Genomic DNA, 22,423 nt, shown 5'->3' with positions numbered 1-22,423 from the left:
TTCAAGTCCACCATCACACTCAGCTACTGGTTCAAATTAAGAATATTACATTAAATAGTAATGTACTTGATTCGGTCAGCCTTAAGTTAACTTTTTATTTGGGAGGATATAGAATATCTATTTTATTATTCTTAAGAATCAATGAAAGTTAGTGCTACTCTTAAAAATGCGTCAAAAGATACAGAATTCTAATTTTTCATGTGACTTTTCGATATTTACTACAGCCAGTGTGACAGCCGTATGTTAAAAGGAGCTTAAGCGGATGGCTTATGTCCTGAAGTCCCCAGGAAAGCAATGGCTCTTCCTTAAGAAGGGTGATTAATTTTCTGTCTAGCTTCCTACAGCATTTAGAACTTGGTGAAACTCTTTAAGAACAGTTCATCACAGTAAAACATATTTGCTTTTTTTAAAAAACTTACTATAGTCCAGAAACTGTTACGGGTTTTACATTACTGACAGTCTGTTGAGACACTGTTATAGGTTTTACATGTGTTATCTTATTTAACCTTTGAATATCCAAAAATTGCCCCTGCCCAAGGCCTCACAGTTAGTAAATAAATGGCAGAGCTGGGCCCAGGTCTCCGGACACCACAGCCCCGCTCCCAGCACCAGGCCGCAGCCGCGGGTGGTTACCTTATTCACAGCTCTCCTTCTTAGGAACCTGGGCAGCAGGCTCTGCATGGGCTCACCGTCCCACCGCAGCTGCACCCAGCGGAAATGCTGCTGCACTAGCAGGTCAGAGCCCTGCAGGCACGCCTTGGCCACGGTGCCCATCAGGAAGCAGTGCTCGTGAAAGTAGTAACATCCCGACATTCCGTTTCCTAAAACAGACAAGAAGCAACAGTCCAAGCTCAGCAAGCCACAACACAGGACAAATCCAAGTGAAAATAAGTCAGAGAGAGATGAGTGTCAAGTGTCACGTGGACTTGGGGGAACAGGAAGGACAGAAGGGTCCCGGGGGCTTGCTGCTTAGCATGGTCTTGTCTGGCCACTCTTTACCTTTTTGAAAAGTACAGGGGCTTTCAGGGCTGCGATTCTCCAGAGGTGCCAAAAAGTCCCCCAATAACTCAGACAAGGAAGATTTTTCCAAATTCTCTAAAATGATGATGATTTTCTTGTTCACAGGAGATTGCTTCACTGGGATCAGACATGCTGTGGTTAGAAACAAAATTCAGTGATTCACGCTTTTCCAAAAACCTGTTTGAATTGGCAAATATTACAAAGTCTGAAGATACAAAGTACTGGCAAATGTGTGACAATGGGAGTGCTCTCAGATTGCTGGTGAGTAAGTGTAAGGACGCTGGCAAACAGTGTGTCTCTGTGTATTCCAGTGAAGACACACACAAAACGATCCAACACCAGCTCCATAACAGATCCTGACAGAATCGACCCCACATCCACCACCAACAGAATGATAAATCAATAGAAGCATATGCATTCCGTGAGTGTGAAAGTGAGCGACAACCACAAGCAACAACACGGAGGACTGTCACAACAACAAATAGCAAACCTCAAAAGCTTATGTACAATGTGATTTTATCATGTAAAGCTCAAACACAGGCAACACTATACATATAATTCAGGGATTCATATATAAGTAGTAAAACTATAAAGAAAGCAAAGAGATGATTGTCACGGAGGACAGATGAATCATTACCTACAGAAGGAAGGGTTACTGAACAAGGAGAAGGGCACGTGGGCATTCTGGAAGCTGCGAATATTCTATTTCTTGGCCCGGTCAGTGGTCAAATGGTGATTTTATTTTAAATTAGTCATTGATCTATAAATATAGGCAGTATGCATTTTATAGATGTACATTTCATGATACAAAGGTCCAAGCGCCTTAAATAACCTTTAAATTACACATGTATAAGATATTCCTGAAATGACAGAGACAGAACCTCAGTGAGATAAGCTGACCCCTCCTTTTATTTTACAGATCTCAGCAAGGTTTCAATGACATGACTAAGGTTTCAGAACAGTGGTAACAAGGGACTAAAATCTAGGACCCCTGAGTCTTATTTCAGTGCTTCTCCCACTAAAGGGAGGGAAACAGAATTGTGTATCAATCCCAAATGAAAGATGAGAAGTAAATGGAAGATTACTGTACTTGAAACAGTGCCTCACATCTGTGAAGCACTCAAATGTTAATATTTTAGTTAAAATGTATATAGTATTTTACTTCCACTATACCAGTGAATTAATTAAAAAATGACTTTTTAATTGTTTAGAAGATTCCAAGAGCCGCAGTGTTAGCCCATTTATCCTTGAGAAGATCAATTTGAAATACTTGAGTAATTCTGCCAAGTACTGTATTCTACCTTTCACAAATACTCATGCTAGTATGTTATACTCCATTCCTTCCTGTCCCTATAGCTATAATGTACTTCCACTTTCAAAAGAACTCCTTGAACATTGGAAATGAATTTCTTGAGACTGAAATAGCTTTTCTGGATGCTGCGAAGCTTTAAAAATTCGAAGACTAGAAATAGTAACAGCTACCTCTCAATTTAGTTGTATTTGTGGGGGCCGTTACACTAGTTTATTCTGTATTCTGGATCCCCTTCAACACAGTTATTCAGTAAAAGTATTAAAATACTATGTTTCTCAGGGTTCAAATGTTCTTCCAGAAATACATTTATTATGGAAGTATAATAAATGTATAGTTTGTTAAAACAACGACGATAAAGTAATAGACCAGAAATTAAACACAGACCAGGACGAATGGTTTATGCATTTGCTTTCCTCTACCTAAGGACTGAAGGTTTCCAGGTTTCCCCTGATTTGTGTTCAGTGTCTGGCTAGTTGCAGCGGCTCTAAAGCGGCTGCGTCCAGTAGCATGTCTCTGCAGGAACTGTACCCAGTGCTCCTCGTTGCATGTCCTGTGCTAAGGCTGTAGCATACTGGAGGTGACTGACTCTAATGGGGGTGGGTGGCATTTGAAACTGGACCTATTAGGAGGAATGGCATTGGAATAGATGGACAGGTGAGGGGAAGGCTTTCCAGGTCTAAGCAATGGCATAGGCAGAGAATGGAGGCTGGGCAGGGCTCAGTGCAGAGTGCCAGAAGAGCTGAGAGTGGCCCGATGGTGATCTCCAAGCTGAGACCTTGCTCCACTCAGGGCTGCTTAGGAGCCTGGGCTGGCACCACACAGTGGAATGGGTTCAGGCAGCCAGAGCTGCGGGTGGCTGCACTGCAGGCTGCGTCCTGCCCCAGGCGGCACAGTACGAGCACCTGGGACCCATCCCCAGGGTCTGCTGGGCCTGGGCATCTTGTGTGCAGCTTGGAAGGACACTTGCTGATCTGAAACCACAAATGAAAAGTGAGAGACCCAGAATGGCATGTCGGGAGGGACAAATGACCAGCTGTGGGAATTGGGGGAAATCTGTAAGGGTTTGCCTCCTGCTTTGAGATTTCGCTTGGATATGAAGAACTGTCTGGAGAGGAAAGAAACAGGAGAATACACGTATAGGCTTTTACCGCTGAAGTGAAGGAAGGAGAGGAAGCACCAGCGACAGCTGGAGTTGCCACCAGAAGAGGCAGTGCAGTGAATGGAGCAGAGGGCAGGGTGGGTGCTAGTTTATGTCTCAGGCTTGATGTGCCTGATGAGTCAGGTACCCCTCAGAGACGCCCAGCAGTGATGGGGCACAGGGATGAGAGCAGCCAGGGAGGACTCAGGTTGCAGATAAAATAGATGAGTTTATAGGAGTGCAGGTCTCTAGGAGAAACACAGCAAACTCCTTCTCTTGGGTCTACAAGCAAGGACTGTTTTGCTGATGACTTAATTAATCCCACATTTAATGGACAGTCTGTGCCCTAGGTAGGGCTGTTCATAGCAGGTGGATTGGTCTCTCATGGGTACCGCCTTTGTTTATCTTGGTCTCCCATAGGGTACCAATCAAGGGTCAAATAGGCTGGGTTTACCTAGTGAAAAGCTTTGCCTTCAACACTGCCAGCCTCATGTCCTCAGTTTCTCAGTAATACCTACTTGTGCATCTGACCACTTAAGTTCATCCTTAAAAAGTTGGTCCAAAGGCAAGTTTCATTTTAGTTGAGAAATAGCATGTGTCTCATTCAGGTCATTCAGCATAGCTTCAGGTCTATATTAACCAACCACAGAAGCAGGAAGTCAGTACAGGTTCCCGTTTGGAGGATAAAGCAGCCTCTGATCGGGGTTTATGGAGATGAGCAGAGTCTTCCCACCACAGGTTACAGCTGGAGACTCCAGGCTTGATGCCAGAAAGCCAGCCATTCGGATTCCCTTCACCTTGTGCTACTTCAAAGCCTGATTTCTGAAACGTATCTACTTCTGTCTTTTTTCCTTCCAACTTTATAGGCTATGTCAGCCCTGCTCCTCTCCTGCAGGCTGGCAGTCTGACACCCCCTTGTCTGAGCTCAGGGCTATACTTCAGGGTGGTACACCCTTGCATTAAACGTTCTAGACAGTGAGTCCGAGAGCAACACTCACTGTTTGAAAGTATTCAACATATCACATTTATAGTTAAATCCGAACTCCTGAGTCTAAAGTGACCCCAAGTCCAAAATCTTCCCCTTGGGGACAGAGAGCTCTCACCCTTTCCACTGTCCACTTAAAACAAGGCTCTGCAGGGCCACGGCTCTGAGAGTTCAGAGGAGAAGGAGCAAACCTTGAATGAGCCTCCTGTAGGTAATGCAGGGTCCAACAAGGTCAACTCCATTACGTAGACTCCAGTGAACACATTCTCCTCCTATTATTACAGTAATTCCACTTTCGTTACTTCAAAAAAGGAAAGTTCTCTCAGGAATTCAAAATATTACCTTAGAATACCAATCTATGTTTCTGTGTTTTTTTTTAAACCACTTATTGTCACATGTAATTTTAAAAAGTATCTCTCATGCTAACTTAACAGCATACCTTACACTGAGGCAAAGTTGGACCCAACTGTATACACGGTCATACCCTCCTAACCAAACAGCAGAGGTACGTGGCATGACTGTCTCACGAAAGGCAATATGAGAAGGAAGATGGTATTTTAAAGTACGCACACAGTAACCTTTGCCAGTGTAAGTGCTGTCATTCTTTTTGAAGTCTTCTTTTCTGCTATGTTCTTTTCTTCATTGGCACCATTTTTAACGTCCACGTACATTCTAAATTCTTCAAGCTACTTATTTATAATACATCTGCTATTCTTCCTTCTTGTATTTTTTTGCTCCTACATTTCTTTTATTTACTAACTGTAATTCTTTTCAATGGCTTTCTTCTACAGAGACGCAGAGGAACAAATAAATACAGAGGGTACCAAAAAATGTATACAAATTTTAAGAAAGGAAAAAAACTGTATTAAAATTGCAGTACTCAACATATACTGATAACAAAAGATGAACACAAGTTGTGTGTATACATTTTTTTGGCACCCCCAGTATACGTGCTGTACACAATGGATGATAAAACTCAACATTCGAACCCAAGCCCAATCCAAGTAGTTTAAATCTTTTTTAGAGAAAACATGGTTCAAAACCAGGAATAAATGTAGAATACCTTATGACTCAATGTGTTCCTCACTTGCAGAAATATAAATTGATCAATTTAATTTCTTGTTTCAAGAAGCAAGAGAGTAACTGACGGATAATTCCTGTCCTCTCGGTATTCTGAAAGCTTGGGTCGAACCACCTAGGAGTCCGCTTTCCCTCCCCCAGATCTCTGCCTCTCCACTCTCGACACTTCTCCACCTCTTGACCAAAAGAACACCCCCTGCTTTGCACTACCAAGGAAGTGACACCAACCCACTGATGGAGCTCTCCCTTTGGCTCACTTGAGTTTTAGGAGATGACAGTGGACAACAGCAAGGGCAAGGTCAGTTGGAGTCCAGACCGTGATGTTCTTAACATAACAATCGGAGAACTTAAGTTTTACTCTGGAACCACTGGAGTCTAAGAACAGGGATCCATCGTGAGCAGTCTTGTATTACAGACTGAGCCCTTTGGAAGTCCCAGAAGGGGGTGCATGAGTCCAGAGCAAATAAGAAGGGTTAGTGATGAGGACTTCGCAGTTTCTTGAGACAGAAATGAGTTGGTAGGGGGAATGGAAAGCAGGAGGTGGAGATGAGATACAGGAAGCAGGTTGAACAGAACTCAGGACTGATCAGTGTGGGGAAGAAGGAAGACCAAGGAATGAAGGCATGTTCAGGTTGCCAGCTGGGTACCTGCATTCAAGGTCTCAGCTGATGAGCCTCGTGTTTGTGTCTTCGTCTTGTTATTACACAGAGAAAGAAGATACTTGATGCTCATAAATTACTGAGCCAAATGCAGAACAAAAATTATTTTATAGTTGGAGATGACACACCATTTCCTACATAAGAAAGTAGTTAGAGGAGATTTTTTGGCCTCAGTCTACTGTTCAAAAGCTTCATTTTTCATGTAATGTACAACATACTGACTATAGGTAATAATGCGGTATTGTATATTTGAAAGTTGCTAAGAACGTAGACCGTAAAGCTCCTCACCACAAAAAAAATGTTAAACTATGTATGGTGATGGATGTAAACTAGACTTATTGTGGCTATCATTTTGCAGTACACACAAATATTGAATCACTATTGTGTATACCTGAAATTAATATGCTATTATCAATTATATCTCAATTAAAAATAAAGTAAAAAAATACTTCATTTTCCAAATCCAATTAACTCTATCTTTATGCCCTATCACCAACTACTCCAATACCAACTCCTACACGCTCTAATCATACTTCGTCCTATCTCCACTCCAAGCAAGGTCTTCTACTTCCTGACACCTGAATATGACAAGCACCCTCTTTTCCTTTGCCCATGCAATTTCTGGTATCAGGCGATTCGCTCATTTATGCAGCAAATCATCATTGGCAATCAGTGTGCAAGGTGAAGTACAAAAATAAGCTACATTACTAGCCTTCAAGGAAGTCGCAATACAACATGTGTGTGGGCTGAGGCAAAAGCCCAAATAATGCCCTCACTGCGTTGACCTATAGTTAGGTGGGCACGGAGGTATAAACAGAGTCCACTGCTGTTCACTGAAGGGAGCTGTCACCACCGGAGAGATCAGAGAAGCCTTCATTTGAGGTGTGCTTAGAGCATTTTAACAGGGACTTTCCCCATCATTTCCAGAAGGGCAGAGACCACATCTATTTTAATCAGTACTGTAGTACTTTGCATAGTACCTGCCATGTGGTCATTGTAGTGTGTGTGTGTGGGAGTTTGGGTATTTACTCTATAATTATAGATGAAAGCTACAGCATGAACAAAGACCTGGAGAGTGGAAACGCAAAGGACACGTAAGGAAGAAACACCATATACTGCTGGAGCTCAGACATCTTTAAAAAGAGTCACATAATGCAAAGAAGACTTAGAAGTGGTGACACAAATACATGAAAAGATACTTGAAATCACTAATCTTCAGCGAAATCCACATCAAAATCACAATGAGCTATCACCTACCACCTGTTAGAATGGCTATCATCAAAAACACAAGAGGTAATACCCAAGGAAATACTATTCTGCCATAAGAAAAGATGAAATAGTGCCAACATGGATGGATCTTGAGATTATTATGCTAAGTGAAAAAAGTCAGACAGAAAAAGTCAAGAACCATATGATTTCACTGATATGTGGGATGTAAAACTGAAAGCAAAAAAGGAACAAGACAAAAAAAGAAATAAAGATTGATACACAGACAATAGTTTAGTGGTACCAGAGGGTAAGGGGGAGAGAGGTAGTAGATGAGGATAAAGAGGGTCAAATATATGGTGATGGAAGGAGAACTAACTCTGGATGGTAAGCACACAATGTGATATATAGCTAATGTACTACAGAATGTACACTTGAAACCTATGTAACTTTACTAACCATTGTCACCCCAATAAACTTTAACTAAAAAAAGAAAAACACGAGATAAGTGTTGGCAAGGAGGTGGATAAAAGGGAATCCTTGAGCACTGTTGGTGGGAATTGATGCAGCTACCATGGAAAACAGTATGGAGGGTCCTCAAAAAATTTAAAATAGAACTACTAGAAATTCCACTTCTGGGTATATATCTAAAGGAAAGGAAATCAACATCTCGAAAAGCTATTTGCACATCCATGATCACGGCAACATTTTTTACAATAGCCAAGACAGGGAAACAACCTAGTTGTCTAGAAACAGATAAATGAATAAAGAAAACGTCACACACACACACACACACACACACACACACACACACACACAAGCACAATGAAATATTATTCAGCAATAAGAAATAAGGAAATCCTGCCATTTGCGACAACATGGATGGACCTTGAGGGCATTATGCTAAGTGAAGTAAGTCAGGTAGAGAAAGGCAAATACGGGGTGTGATTTCACTTGTGAATTCTAAAAAAGCTGAACTCATAGAAACAGAGAGTGGAACAGTGCTTGGCAGGGGCTGGGTGGAGGGGTGGTAGTGGGAGAAATGAAGAGATGTTGGCCAAACTTCCAATTATAAAATGAATGAGTTTTGGGGATCTAATAGCATGGCGACAAAGTTAACAATACACTATTATATACTTGAAAGTTGCTATGAGAGTAGAATTTAAATGTTCTCACCATAACCATACACAATGTTATATCTCGATACAAAAATAAATTAAAAGGGGTCAGATAAGCAAAGCAGGTGGATCGACGTCCCAGAACGGAAGACCTTGAATGGCAATGGAGGGACGTCGAGGCAAGAATCACAGAGAACTTTTAATCAGGGTCTTGGGGCCTGTGATGGATGTTAAGGGAGAGGCAGGAGGCGGAACAGCTATTCACAGGCGTGTAGACGAGACACCGGACAAGGGGGCATAAAGGAAGATGGTGCCAGTGGGGTAGATGGACAAAGCACACTGAGACCAACTTGGCAGGACATGGACTGACTGTGGGGCAGGGGTGCGGGGCCCAGGAATGACAGGCCCTTGGGGTTCTATGTGGTCCTCATGGCGCTTTCAAAACTGAAATAGTTAACACAGAAAGAACCAAAACCTAAATTTTCACAGAAAAACCTGGATTTCTGGCTTCTTCCTAAAGTCACGAGACCTCACGACACAGAACTTCACTTTTGCCAGCAACAAGCTGCTGGAACTGAGAGCTGCCCTCAGGTGGGTGGAGATATGCTTCCTCTTCCCCCCAGCCCCATCCAGCCTGGTTCACCCCATAATGGGGCTTGTTGGCACTGGTGGACATTTAGGTTTTCAAGCCTGCCAATGAGACCCGAGTTTCAAGCGTGAGGGATCAAAAGACTTGTGCCTACTCGCCAAATTTAGAAATCAGCAGGAGGAGCTCTTTTTACGAAGATGCTCCCCATAGATTTAGAAAAGCTGCGTCATCCGCCTTCCATCCTTCATGACCTAATTCACTGCTCTCCCATTTTCTTAGCTCTCTAAGCTTAAGCAAAATTCAGTCCGTGGGTGCAATCTACCAGATAGGGAGAGAATGAAATATTTTAGCTTCTCACTTTGAGATGAAACAAGCAAAGGTGAAAAACTACAGGGGGCTTTTGTTATATAACTAAGGTGGAAACAGACCTTTTGACACAGATGAATGTGTAAGCGTGGCTGGCTGGCGGTGGTGAGGGTCAGGTTCAGGAGCTAGATGCTAGGACTGAATCCTGCTCCTACCCTGTGTCCCAGCGGTGGACTCTTGGGGCAGGGGATTTACCTCTTGTCTCGGGTGTTTCATGTTTATAAATCAGGGTGTGTAGAGCAGCACCTACCAGAGTAAGAGCTTAATAAATGTGAGCTATTATTAGTGACATCTTCCGGGAAAACAGCTTTCTGGAACTTTCACTGTTATCTGGCCAATGGCTGGCCTGGGGACAACAGCAACACTCAGATTCTAGTGGGATTTTTCTGTCCCCAAAACGTGCTTCTAGGTTTGGGAATCCTCAGCCCCTCCCCAAACCTGCTTCTCAATTGTATTTCTTGATTTAGGAACTACTGGTCATTTCCTTCTTCCTAAGTCTGGTCAACAGTTGGCCCAGCTACAAGATGTCACGCTAAACCATGGCTCTAGACGAGAAGTACCCCCTAAAAGGGAGATGTGAATTTGCTTTTCAAATCGTCCTTCCTGGATCTTGCAACTGCCTCCCTCCGTCACCTCCTCCCCAGGGCTCTCTGTCTCCAGGCCTTTGGAGACTAAAGTCTGGTCCATTTCAGTTTGTGTCACAGTTGCTAGGCAGAGTTTTGCTAACTCCATAAAGCTTGGGATCTTAAGCTATAAAGCTTAAGATAGAAAATTCATGAAAATGTTACATTAAACCATTTAATCCTGGTTCTGCCACTATGTAGTTGTGACAAGTTGAGCTCCTCTGTGCCTTTGAAATGGAGATAATGACACCTATTTGCAAAGTGCCAGTCAATGGAACACTGAAGGTGAGGTGGAGAAAGCAGTTCACTCCAGGTGCAGTAGTGAGGGTTGCTTGGTTGTAGAGAATTTATGAATAATCATAAAATTTACCATAACCCACATGCTTTCCATTGCCACTGTGCAGTTCTAAATATTTGGTTGGTGCCAAAGTAATTGCAATTTAAAAGGTTGAAAATAACTGCAAAAATTGCAATTACTTTTGCACCAACCTAACAGCACCAGTGATGCAATACTCAGTCCCATCGAGGTGACTGGCTCCCACCACCTCTCCCTTTGGTATACCTTTGGTGCCAATTATACAGCATGCTCACAACCGATAATGAGTTATAAACTAAAGATGAAAAAAAAGAAAATGCAGGATGTACAACAGGTGCAATGATATATAAATGAAAATAATTTTTTGCAAGTGTTCACCTGAGTGCCCGAAATTTTCATACCATAGCTGTTAAATAATCGAAAAGTTGACTTGAATTTATTCCCAAGCCACAAAGTTTATTTCCTTTTAATGGCACCATTGATGAGCACGTGTTCTGGTTATCACGATTCAGTTTGCTGAAATGGTCTTACCACTACTGATGAACAGGTCCGCGAGCTGTTCCTTGGAGAAACTCGCATCCACTTGGGCTCTCACTATTTCACAGGAGAATCCTGCAGCAGTCTGTCTGTGCTGTGATAAGGAAACAGACTCGTTAGTTCCACACACATTCGAGTTACCAAAGACAGAGAGCGTATGCAAGTAATCAATACCTTCATACAGAGTGCAAGCTGATGTGCTATGTAGTTTTGCAAGCTTCCTTCTGGGCCATGGAAGATGACGTTATGATATTGCTCAACCTAGTAACAAACCAAGAGATCTTAGGTGAAAATGCTAAGTACAGAAGAGAAAAACACAGTGGTGCACAAGTGTAAAATTCCCTTTCTGATTGTCCTTGGCCTTTCAAAAGATTAAAAACACTTTAGGGATTAGCTTTTTTCATTGTGCATGTCAAGTCTTTCATTTTAATTTGAAAGACTGGCAAATGTTGTATTTATACATTTATAAAGTATTTTACATAGTATTTATATATTTCCAGCAAGCGATGGCATTTTATAAAAAAGCACACTCCTTCTTCTCCCTATTTTCTACAGTTGAGGTTCAGTAGGTTAGCTGGGAGCATAATTCCTAGCATATTTAGTCCCTTATAGATGTTCTATAACTTTTTTATTATCCCTTGTAGACGCTCTTCAGTTTGAGATTTCCCAATACTTATTTTACTTTTCAGTGATTAAAACAGCAATGAATTTCATTAAGAGAGTTTTGGAGAATACAAAGAAACATGAAGAAGCAGAATAGAAGTCATTAAAGCAGCCACTGTAAATGTTTCCTTCTAGCTTTTTTCTTTGCAAAGTTGTGTGTGTGTATGTGTATGTGTGCTTTTTAAGGACATACAAGTGCAATCTTTTTATAACTGTTGTATATCAGATAATATCTTTCTGTTGACTTTTTCCATAAAAGATATCTTGATGAGGATAAAATTCTTTGATCAACTGTCTATATTATTCCATTCTGGAATTCAGTGTTTCAAAGAAGTCTAGGTAGAGACTCATCACTTTTATTTTGTATAAAAGAAAATCTCCTGCCTGGATATCTATAGCATTAAAAAAAAAATCTTAATCCTCATGTATAATGACATTTCTTCTGAGAACATGTAGAGATGCACTGGGATAGAAAGCCCATGACCTTTGACAAGGGCAAAGACAGTGGTGTTTGGAACAAGAGGTGGAGGTGAAGTCATTCTCCCAGCTCCATCATCCCCGAGCTGAGCTCCCACTCCCAGTCCACATGCCGGGCAGAAACTTTCTTCTTGGGAAGATCTTGCAGAAAAGGCCCTGGCAGGTGAAGTGCCAGCCTAACCGGTACAGTGGATATAGCTCATGTATGAAGACTGAGCCACCCAGAGTTACAGAACTGGTAAACACGAAAGGGTTTGCTCTCCCTTTATGCTGTGGAAGGGACAGTGTGAGGATACACGTGCATGTGAATCTTTGTGCTGTGGTTGCCTATTGTGCTCTGACGAGGTTGTCCCTTTGAGATCACAGAAGTCCACATCTCTGAGGGTGAGGACTTCAGTGAAGACAGTAAATGCGCCCCTGATTCACCAGGGAGACACAGATTTGGGGAGATGAAAGGAAGGTTTGAGGGCAAACCCTTGGCATAGAGAGTTAACTCTTTCCTTACCTGGGGCCTTTAAGACTTGAGCTTTGGCCTCCACAGAGACCAAGACATACTTAGAGGAACTCCTGGGGGTGGAAGAAAACCAGGCTTAACCACCAGGTGTCAGACCATGAGCTAAAGAGCGGCCCCTTGATGGTGAACTTGGGACTGGGTTTCAGGCTCTGGAAGACAACATATCTGGTAGCCGCAGTGATTTTCTCTGATTTCAAATACTACTCCACTATTGCTAAGGTTTCCAAAAAAGGAAGTCGTAGGACTCATACTGTGGCCAGGGCAGCAACAGAGACCCCAGCGTGCTGGAGGAAACACGACAGTGGCTATAGCTGCCCAGCAGCGTCAGCACCCTAAAGCCACAGGATGAAACCAGCAACGGCTGGTCCGGGTTGTTTCGGTGGTGTTGGGGGTCTGTGAGCCAAGCGATGACAGGGGAGCCAGGAAGGACCAACACTCGGACTGGGACGTCCCCACAGGCACGAGAGAGAATATCCTAGAAAGTTCAGCTGAGGTTCTGCTTCCAGGCAGTGAGGCTGTGGAGCCACAAGATGGCCGAGCCCAGGGACAGACGCTCTCCCACCCTCCTGTACCAGCGCTCACATATAACACACTGCCCAGATGTGGCAGTCCCACCGAAGCCACCAACTTCCTGCCCAGGCATCCCCAGGGGCTTTCATCTCTGAAAGGGTGTGGCAGGACCTGTGTTGACAGGGGGTGGAGAAGAGTATCACAGGGCGGTGAGAAGCAGAGACTGCGCAGTAAAGGACAGAGGCCCAATTGTCTAACTGCTGTAAATCTTGCTTTTTAAAAATATTAGTAAGATGATAATAGAAGGGTAATAAAAGTATTTTCCTGCCTAATTTCTGACAGGCCTCAAATAAGTGGGCCAAACGCCCTTTTGCCCCTAAAGGCAGTGGCAACATTTTCTAGATTCTTGCCAAAGGGAGACCTCAGTTCTATTTTTCTCTGTCATTGTGAAGTTTTGTCACTTTTCAAAAGTACATCAGTGGGAAATTGTGTGTTAGGTACTGCTAGTCAGGTGCAATTTTACACCAGGAGTCATGAGCTCTCTGAATTAATCCCAAACTGCCATGACTTACGGGGTAGAAATTCCCTTACAAGGAATGGATTGTTTCACACCAGTGAAACAGAATACAGATTTTCAAGACTTACTGAATATTCTACCCCTGAGGTTTTCAAATAGCATTGCTATTTAATCTTGTCTCGCTTCTGCAAATAAGAGTGCTCGATTCATTGCAGATACCCTGCCAAACTACCTATGCTTTGTTAAGACTGATTTTGAAATCATATTACAGCAAGAAACCCAGCTTCATAGATAAGCTGCCTTCAATTTCAACACCTCATTTGTTCTCAGACTGTAGGTTCTTACAAAATACAGGCAGGAAACATTCAATTTAAAATTTCATTGAAAAGGCCATTCACTAGCAGTAAGCATTTTGTGTTCACATAGGCTAATATCCCTTCTGTAATAAGGTAAAATATAAGTAAGTGAACTAAATAAGTAAATAAAGAGAAAAACAAATGTACAGATTATTCATACATTCCAATGCACACATTCCATTGGGAGGTTTCTCCTCATTTCAGCTATTACCAATATTTTGTTAACGGTGTTTTGTTCTATCTCGTCAAATGATGTAGTTGTGTTGGTTACCATTTATGTTCTGAACCAAAAAAACAAAGTAACACACACAAAAAAAATGATTTCTGGGAGCCTGTTGCTCTGAGACTGGTGCAAACATGCAAAGCTATACCAAGAAAACATGGGCATTTATTCTAGCATTACCACCTTACATTTCTGCAAATAGCAAGAGCTGAGGTATAATAAATATCATGTTCCATGTGTCCAGCAGAGGGCTCTAAAGATAGACAGATAGGTAGGTAGATAATGGGCAGGCAGACCCAGTCGGGCAGATCTTGGGGGCCGGAGGTAAATATTTTGTGTTGGAAGGATATCTATTCTTTGAAAAAGAAAATCAAACTTAACTTCCAAAAGGTGAATTGTAGATGTCCAAAGTATACCCTAGTTTATACTTCCAGTGTGACATTTTTGCTTATTAGTAAAGAGACACTGGCCTTATTATCACAATTGGTACCAATCCCTTCCGTTCTTGTGTCTTCAGAGCTATTCAGGAAGCTCTTATCACATGTCAATCAGTGCTTTGTGAGGCAAATGACTTCAGGACTAAATGGGAACAATGACCTCAACAAAGGCCTATCTATCCCTTTTTTTTCCCCCTTCATGATGTTTTTGTGCAGAATGGAACTCCGGATAAAGCCTTGTCTCCACTGTGCTATTGTGGCATCTGCAGGGAGCTTTCAGACTTGTGGCATTATTTTAAAGCAATAAACTCGGCCTTTTCTTTGGAGTTTCACTCTGAGGAAACCTTCCACTTTCCTGAGGTAGTTTTAGGTCAGGTTGTGCTGAGATGCTGAACTCAAAAAAAGAATGAAAAACAAAAGGTCTTTACCAAGCCAATAAAATCGAGATGGCTATAGCTTAAGGTGTCAGGCTTTGTAGCTAGGACTTTCATTCTGTCCTCTTCTGACACTCAGTTTTAAATAACTACTTCCTGCATGACTTTAGAGCCACAGATAACAGTTACTGTCAATTTATTCACACAAAAATCCCCCAAACAATATTGGCACATCCAGCATCCAGAGATTCAAAACCGGAGTCCTCCATGTTAGAAAGGGTGTTAGCCATTTGCTGAAGTCTCTGTGAATAGGTGTAAGAGAATAATAAAATTCAAAAGAAATTACAGTTCACAGAGAGAGACTCACACATATTCTGTTTTTAAAAACCATCTTACTGAAACTGCAAAAGCCATGATCAGACTTGGATATTAACTTCAAATAAAGATAGGCCCACATTTATAATATTTGGGTATTATAGCTATTAAAAAAAATGAAACTCTATATAACTCCTGGACGTAACCCTCTCTCACCACCCAGCCTCTTCCTGCCCCAGACCCCCAGCCTCTTCCTGCCCCAGACCCCCAGCCTCTTCCTGCCCCAGACCTCCTCTGGGCGAACACGTGCCCTACGGGCCTGAATCTTCTTCCACTACAGCCACGGGAGCCACAGGGTCACTGCTGTTGGAGCCACTTCCTCCTCATACCAGGGAACTGGCCTCCTCCTTCCACTGGGACCTCACCCATCCTAGCTCTTCCACGCCCAGAAAAGACCAGGCTGGACTCGCTCGTCTGCTCAAGGAGTTGATGGAGTTTTGTTGGGCCGACTTAGGTACATAATCATCATTTATGACATTTTTATGGGAACACAGCAGATTTATTTGGGGAATGTATGAAGAATAAGTAGCCTATCCTAGTGGGATTCCTGATTGGCGTGGTGTGTATTGGAGTGGACAGACCACAGGTGAAAGAATCTCAGAAATCATGTCCTGGGAGATTCGGAGTCTCACATTTTAAAATAGGGCTCAGATTAGGGCAATCTATTCATGTATTTTTCTTGTATAATAGTCACTCATAGTCACTGAAGTAGTAAAATAAAAAGTTATGAATAAGCTAACAAAAATTTGACAATTAGCTAAGAGAAAAGTTTGAATTTAAGTTCAACTATTACAATAAGTTATTAGTGATTGAAAACTCAAATAAGTTAAACATTTCCTTATTAACTCAAGGATGGAGATTTGAAATTTACTTGTATGATTCTAACTCTTGAATGAAAGCATTTAAAAATAACATCATTTTTTTAAAAGCCTGATTTAAAGTCTTCACTCCATGTGGTTTTCTGCATAAGGCTTTCATACGTGCATTTTTATATAACACATTTATATACACAGTAAAAACTGGTTACTGTAATTCTTTCTTAACCTAGGTTAGTAACTTGTATGAACTACGGTTACATGCAGGAGAATGGGAGGCCATCTCGGTTCCATTCCTTAGCTTCCACAGCTTACTTGCTGAGGACCCTGGACAAATGACTTTGAGTCTTGGTTTATTCACCTGTAAACAGGGCATACCTAATGCACAGGATGATTAAATGAGACAATCAGAGCAGAGCTTGGAATGTAATAAATACTCACTAGAAGTCCGATATTACCAGGTTGGCATATCTGTTGTATAGATTTTCAACAACTCAGACACACTGGCATGCCTATAATCACTGTGGCCCTACGTGGATGTGCCACGCTGGCTCAAACCCCACCAGTGGCTTCCTACCACACCTGGAATCAACTTCCAAGTCTTTGTCGTGATCCTGCATGAGCAGGTCCTCGCTCTGACCTCACTGCCAGTCTCGATATTTTGTCCCACATGTTAACCACCATCCTTAGGGCTACTGGCTTCGCTTCATCTCATCTCCTGTTTATGCATCACCACAGAAAAGCCTTTCCTACCAACTCCATCCAAAAGCGCTTCCTGCCATCTCCTCCACTGGCTCTTTATCTCCTTACCGGCTCTAGTTTTCTTTATACTTGCAATTAGTGCTGGTCTCACATTATATGTATTTATTCATTTGGTTTTTGTCTGTCTTCCCCACTAGAATGTAAACTCCATGCATTTAGGGAATATATCTTATTTATACAGAGCTAACGCCTACATTCCTAAAACTGCCTGCATAGAGGAGGCTCTCAATAACTAGTTGTCAAACAACTGAATTGAATAACTAAACAAGATACAAAAATGCCTCCTACCGGGTGTATCTCCTTAAGGGGTCCAGAGTCTTGTATGGAAGAAAAAACACTGACAGCCATTAAATATACTGTTGCCTCAGTCACTTTACATTTTGAAGTGATTGTTGAAATGAATGATATTTTATCTTCATCCAAGAGTTAACTGTTGGATGTAAAAAGCCCTTTACGTACACTCATTAAATTGAGATGAAAGCTAACAACAGTGTTCACTTAGTTTCTGGTTTGTTGGTCACTGATAGTGAAAGTATGTCTTATGCATTAGGAGGCACTTGGAATATCCTCTCTCTAATGTGACTAGTAGACATTTCACTTGACAGATAGACTCTGTCAAGGCTGACGCAGCTGCACTGCCTTTATTCACTTTGTCATCTAAACAGGTTAATGGAAAGAAAGCTCTGAGCCAGAACCTTGATCACTATGGAGAAGCTGCGAAGGGCAGGGACTGGGGGGATGGGGGTGCAGGAGGGAGGAAATGGTTTTAGGAAGTGACTCTACTGACAGCCTGAGGCTCACTTTCCTGAAAACCAGCTGGTCACACAACTTCAACCTTCACTTAAGCAAAGGAATGAGACAGATCTCCTTCCTATCTGTATAAAACCCGTAGGCTGACTTTGGTGCATTCGAGAAAGAAGAGCAAATAGCAAGGAAAAAAGTGAAAGTATCAAATTTAGAAAACACCATCTCTCCTCAATGTAAAGCCTCTGAATGTTTCTGTGCTACTGTAGCTGAGTCTGGAGCTGACACAGGGCAGCTAACTTTGAGCCTGGCTGGAAGATCAGTGGAACGGTTTTCAATGCTTCCTTTCATCTGGAACAAAGACATCAATTCATAGTTAATCAAAACAACTTTTTAAAGGGTCATAGCTAAACCTATTTATTTTTTAAAAAACTGTTTTCCAACTTAAGGCAGGAAGCAAAATGATTGTTTCTTTAATGTTTACACCATCAATATTAGTGTTAGGTCAATCTCACACAGACACAGTACGAATCAGGGAAACACAAGTCTGGCTTCATCACTCACTCATATGTGGACTTGTGGCTATTTGTACTCTCTCTGTTTCAGTTTTCTTGTCTATAAAGTGGGTGGTATTAGCTACCTCGTAGGGATGTTCTGAGGAATAAATAAATGAGATACGCATAAACACTATGCTTGTTGCCTGCCATGTAATAACTACCGGAAAAACACAAAGCATTGAATTCACCCATTTCATATCGAGAATCTGCCACTTTCTCTTGATAAGCACATACCCTACTTCTTCCATTTAGTAACAGAACTGCCTAGTATTAGCAGGCTTGCCTGGCAAAAGACCACACTTGCCAGCCATGCATGGACATGTGTCTAAATTCCAGTCAATGGAGTGGACAAAAAAGGGGGCCACACGCTACACCTGATGAGCTCAGGGGAGGCCTGCATGGTGAGCCCTGCAAACTCAGACCGAAAGTAACCACATAGGATGGTCTGAACATAAATATTTCTAACTAAACGCAGGTCGTAGCAGGTAGTCATATCTTGAGCCTGTAGTTTTCTTGACAAAGGTCCATCTTTATCTTAGGTAAACCTATCTACCGTCTTTTTGCATCTAAGATAACATACCCTTGGAATGTCAGAGGAATCCCTCGGGCTCCCCTGGGCACAATCCACCGCACCAGAGCAGGAGACACAGCCCCTCCCTCAATGTTGTCTTGTTCCCCAAATACCACCTCTACGTGCTGTAGATGTTAATTGCTCACTAGCCTCTACCCACCAATGGAAAAGAAGTGTATGTCTCTTCGATTTACTTTTTACCCAATTCCAGACATATCCCCACTTTGCTTTCTCCCACCCCCTTAATCTACCATCAATGGACTTCCTGTAACCCACCTTACAACTCCTCCTTTGGTTCTAATTATAAAAGAAGCTGCAAAACTGCCATTCTCAGGAGCCTTTCTTAATCCCTTGAGATTTTGCTTTCTGGCAATTGTCAGTTTGGCTCAAATAAACTCATTACAATTCTCTACAGGTCTGGACATTTCTTACGTGGACAACGGGATGTGGGCAGGAATGACGGACGTGTGCCACGCCCCAGAAAGGAAGAGGCCTGCTCTCCAGGTTCTCTTCCCGCAGGCCAGAAGCTGGGATGGCCCAGAACCACACAAGCAGCACCCCAGGGACAGTGAGCACTGAGAGAAGGTGCGGGGGTCACCCGACCCCCTCGCCCCCCCTGGATTCTCCCCTGCCGGGGCTTCTCTCTTTGAGAAAAATAACTTCTATACTGTTTAAGCTATAATTTTTTGGTTTCTGTTAAAGTGGTCAAATTAATACTAATGCTAACCAATGCTCACATATTTACTAATTTTTAAGTTATGAGAATTTACAGCAAGGCATCTTGTTAGTTATTGCTATTTTCCCCTATATTGATCAGTTATTTGAGGTCAAGTCCTTATTGGGGGAAGACAATCCCCTCCTGCCCAAACTAACACTTTTAAATCCCATATGGGCTCCAGCTCCAGGCAATGGACCCCTGGACAAGTGACAGAAATCCAGAATGAAGTACCCAGCAGCCTTCTACAGAGGGGGCTGTTGGGGAAGTAACGGTCGGGGCACAGGGTTGGCAGGGGCTCACAGTCTTCTAAACATAGCAACGGCCCACCCAACATTCCAGTGTCAGGGGCGGGGTGTACGACTCCACCGGGCAGTGTCCACCTACCAGCCGGAGGTAGTTCTGCAGCAGCTGCAGAGGGATCAGAGATGCGTAGGTCACACTGCTGAGGCAGCCTTCTTGAGGACCTATAAGAAAGAAAAACACAGAAGGAAAATGGGCTTTTTCTTGTTAAACAGAAAGAATCAAAAAAGCAACAGTATCTATCATTGAAGATACAACGTGTTTGCTGACTTACTACTAGGCAGAGCTGACATTTGGTCAAGAAGCACCAGTGTGCCTTTATCATTGTGAAAATATTGTGATTCTTTGTACTGGCTGGTAAACAGACACAGTTCCTGGCCGCCTAAGAGCTGCCCAGGGGCTCCGTCCTCCCCTGGAAGCCCACCCACTTCCTGTCAATCATAGCCAGGCCGCCAGATCCTGGCTCTGACACTGTAGTTGGTATCTGCTCTGATCACTGGATTCAGTATTACACTGTTTATAAGAAAACATTATCAGAGATGGTGCCAATCCTCAGAAAGTTCCCACCTTAGCCAGTATTAATGCACAGCTCTGGGTTCTCCCTTTAGGAACATTCATTCCTCAGCTCTGTCCACTGACCCTCCTTCCAAATTCTCCTGTTCTCTCAATACACTGAGCCTACAGGAATTTTCTAGGATGGTCTCACACTTTTTCTTTTTAAGGCTCCATTCCTAAGTATGGGAAATGCATGAACTTATACTTGTAACACACTGTAAACAACAGGGACTAGCACACAGTAGGCACTCACTGAGCATCAGCTTGTACCATTATAACAATGCTAATCACATACTATACTTGATAGTGACAAAGACACTTCTTTTAACACCATTTCTGTCACTCCCCCATCAGCATGTCAGTTTGGGCTCTGGTTTGTTCCTCATGAGAGATGCAATCAAAATCGTAGGACTCAGCCAGGCATCGCCACAGGTACTAGAAACATGCCTTCTGGTTTTTCCTCTCCTTAACCAAAGGTTTTAGCTAACATCTAATTATTTAGCAGGGGGAGTCCTATGCACGTGGCAGGAGGACGCAGGATAAAACATGCCCATTTAAGCGCTGGTCCTGGAAAGCAGTCATGAAGCAAGCACTCCACTCACATGCCCTCAGCTGGAAGTGTCTTTACCTGACAAAAGCACAGCGACCTGCTCTGCTTTGTTCTTCCTCAGAAAGTCCCACGGGGACTGGGCGAAGCTCTGACCCACTGACCACGGCACATTTCCTAGTTCACAAAAATGAAACAAGAAATGTCAAGAGAAGAACAAAAGTAATTTTTCTTAGACGAATCAATGCACTGTCTCCTCTGTGAAAACCCTAAGGAGTCCAAACGCGTGTACAGAATTTCTGAAGGGGCGTATACCATTAACTCACTACTTTGGTTGAAGGTCAAGAGGAAGACCTTCAAACTAGGGGCTTCTGCAAAGCCATCCTGAGGAGGGACTGAGAGAAGTATGGAGAGTGAAAACACAACTAAAGATTTCTAAGGTTTCAAGAGTACAGCTGATCATGACATTCCGTGGCTCTTCCAGTGCCTGCTCCACAAAGGCCAAGAACCTGAGATAGCAGGTTCTTTATGACCTGGTTCCTGCCTCCCTTCCTAGTAAAGACTTAGATTCCAGAAAAAAACACACACAGATAACTTCAGGCGGTGAGGATAAGGCGAGCCTTCTCAGGGTCGGGCCCTCTGCTCACTCTTGCTCAGAAAGGGTTCTACTTCATAGGTGCCTTCTCTAGGGAGGGAATGCTAATAAGATCTTGTTTTCATGTCTTCCCTTCCACAGATCAATTCCCAAATACCTATTCCAGCATGCCCCCAACACACATGCACACCCCACTTGCAACTCTCTGTTATCTGTTGGCCTGGGTTCTTTTAATCTCACTTAGGTTATCAACACAGTAAAATCATTTATATACATACATTAAAAACAATAACAATGCAGTTATCAATGATCAAGTAGCTACATCCAGGCACTAAAGTAAGCCCTGTAACCACAAAACTCAATGATTTTAGATTTGAAATGTCAGGAGGGTGCCCCACCCTCAGTGACAAGCATGAACACTGGGACCATCGAGCCCTAGCACCTGTTGCTTATGGAGGTAAATCTGTCCGACGGTGGTGAATACCCATGTGCCTTTCGGTGTTTCCAGAGTAGCTGGATGAGGGCTAGTGGCGAGGGCTGTTTCCTTCAAAACATGGCTGTGCTGACTTCATTTATCACATCCCTGGGCTGAACCACACCTTGAATAACACTCCAAAGTATGGGCAAAATGGGATCCTGAGAATCGTTTATGACTTGTTCTCTTAGTGAAAGTATTTAATCACATAACAATTCTTCTGTAATAAGTATGGTAATTTCAATGATCACTCCAAAGATCCATAAAGTGAAGTTGTGAATAATCTGTTTTGAAATCCACTGCTGACCGATATTTTGAAAGTGAATTAGCATATATGAGTGAACAGAATTAACCTCTATCTGCCATAATAAGCCGATACATTAATAACA

General features: G+C 42.6%; 1 protein-coding gene across 3 annotated transcripts in view; it reads right to left on the bottom strand.

The window, feature by feature from the left end:
* CTTNBP2 (cortactin binding protein 2) overlaps positions 1-22,423 on the bottom strand; it is a 134,803-nt gene that overhangs the window by 20,480 nt on the left and 91,900 nt on the right. For all 3 annotated transcript variants that reach the window (XM_074315676.2, XM_019743209.3, XM_074315677.2), the window contains 6 exons: positions 21,046-21,141; positions 19,947-20,026; positions 11,124-11,210; positions 10,944-11,043; positions 1,000-1,152; positions 634-821 (listed from right to left, as the gene is read on the bottom strand). In XM_074315676.2, the coding sequence (XP_074171777.2) occupies positions 634-821; positions 1,000-1,152; positions 10,944-11,043; positions 11,124-11,210; positions 19,947-20,026; positions 21,046-21,141 (704 nt within the window). The remainder of the gene's footprint in view (positions 1-633; positions 822-999; positions 1,153-10,943; positions 11,044-11,123; positions 11,211-19,946; positions 20,027-21,045; positions 21,142-22,423) is intronic.

Source organism: Rhinolophus sinicus, chromosome 8 (assembly GCF_057876585.1).
Source record: "Rhinolophus sinicus isolate RSI-liver-muscle chromosome 8, RSI-T2T, whole genome shotgun sequence".
Taxonomy (NCBI): domain Eukaryota; kingdom Metazoa; phylum Chordata; class Mammalia; order Chiroptera; family Rhinolophidae; genus Rhinolophus; species Rhinolophus sinicus.
Note: the sequence above shows the minus strand (reverse complement) of the source record. Positions and strands in the feature narration are given on the sequence as shown.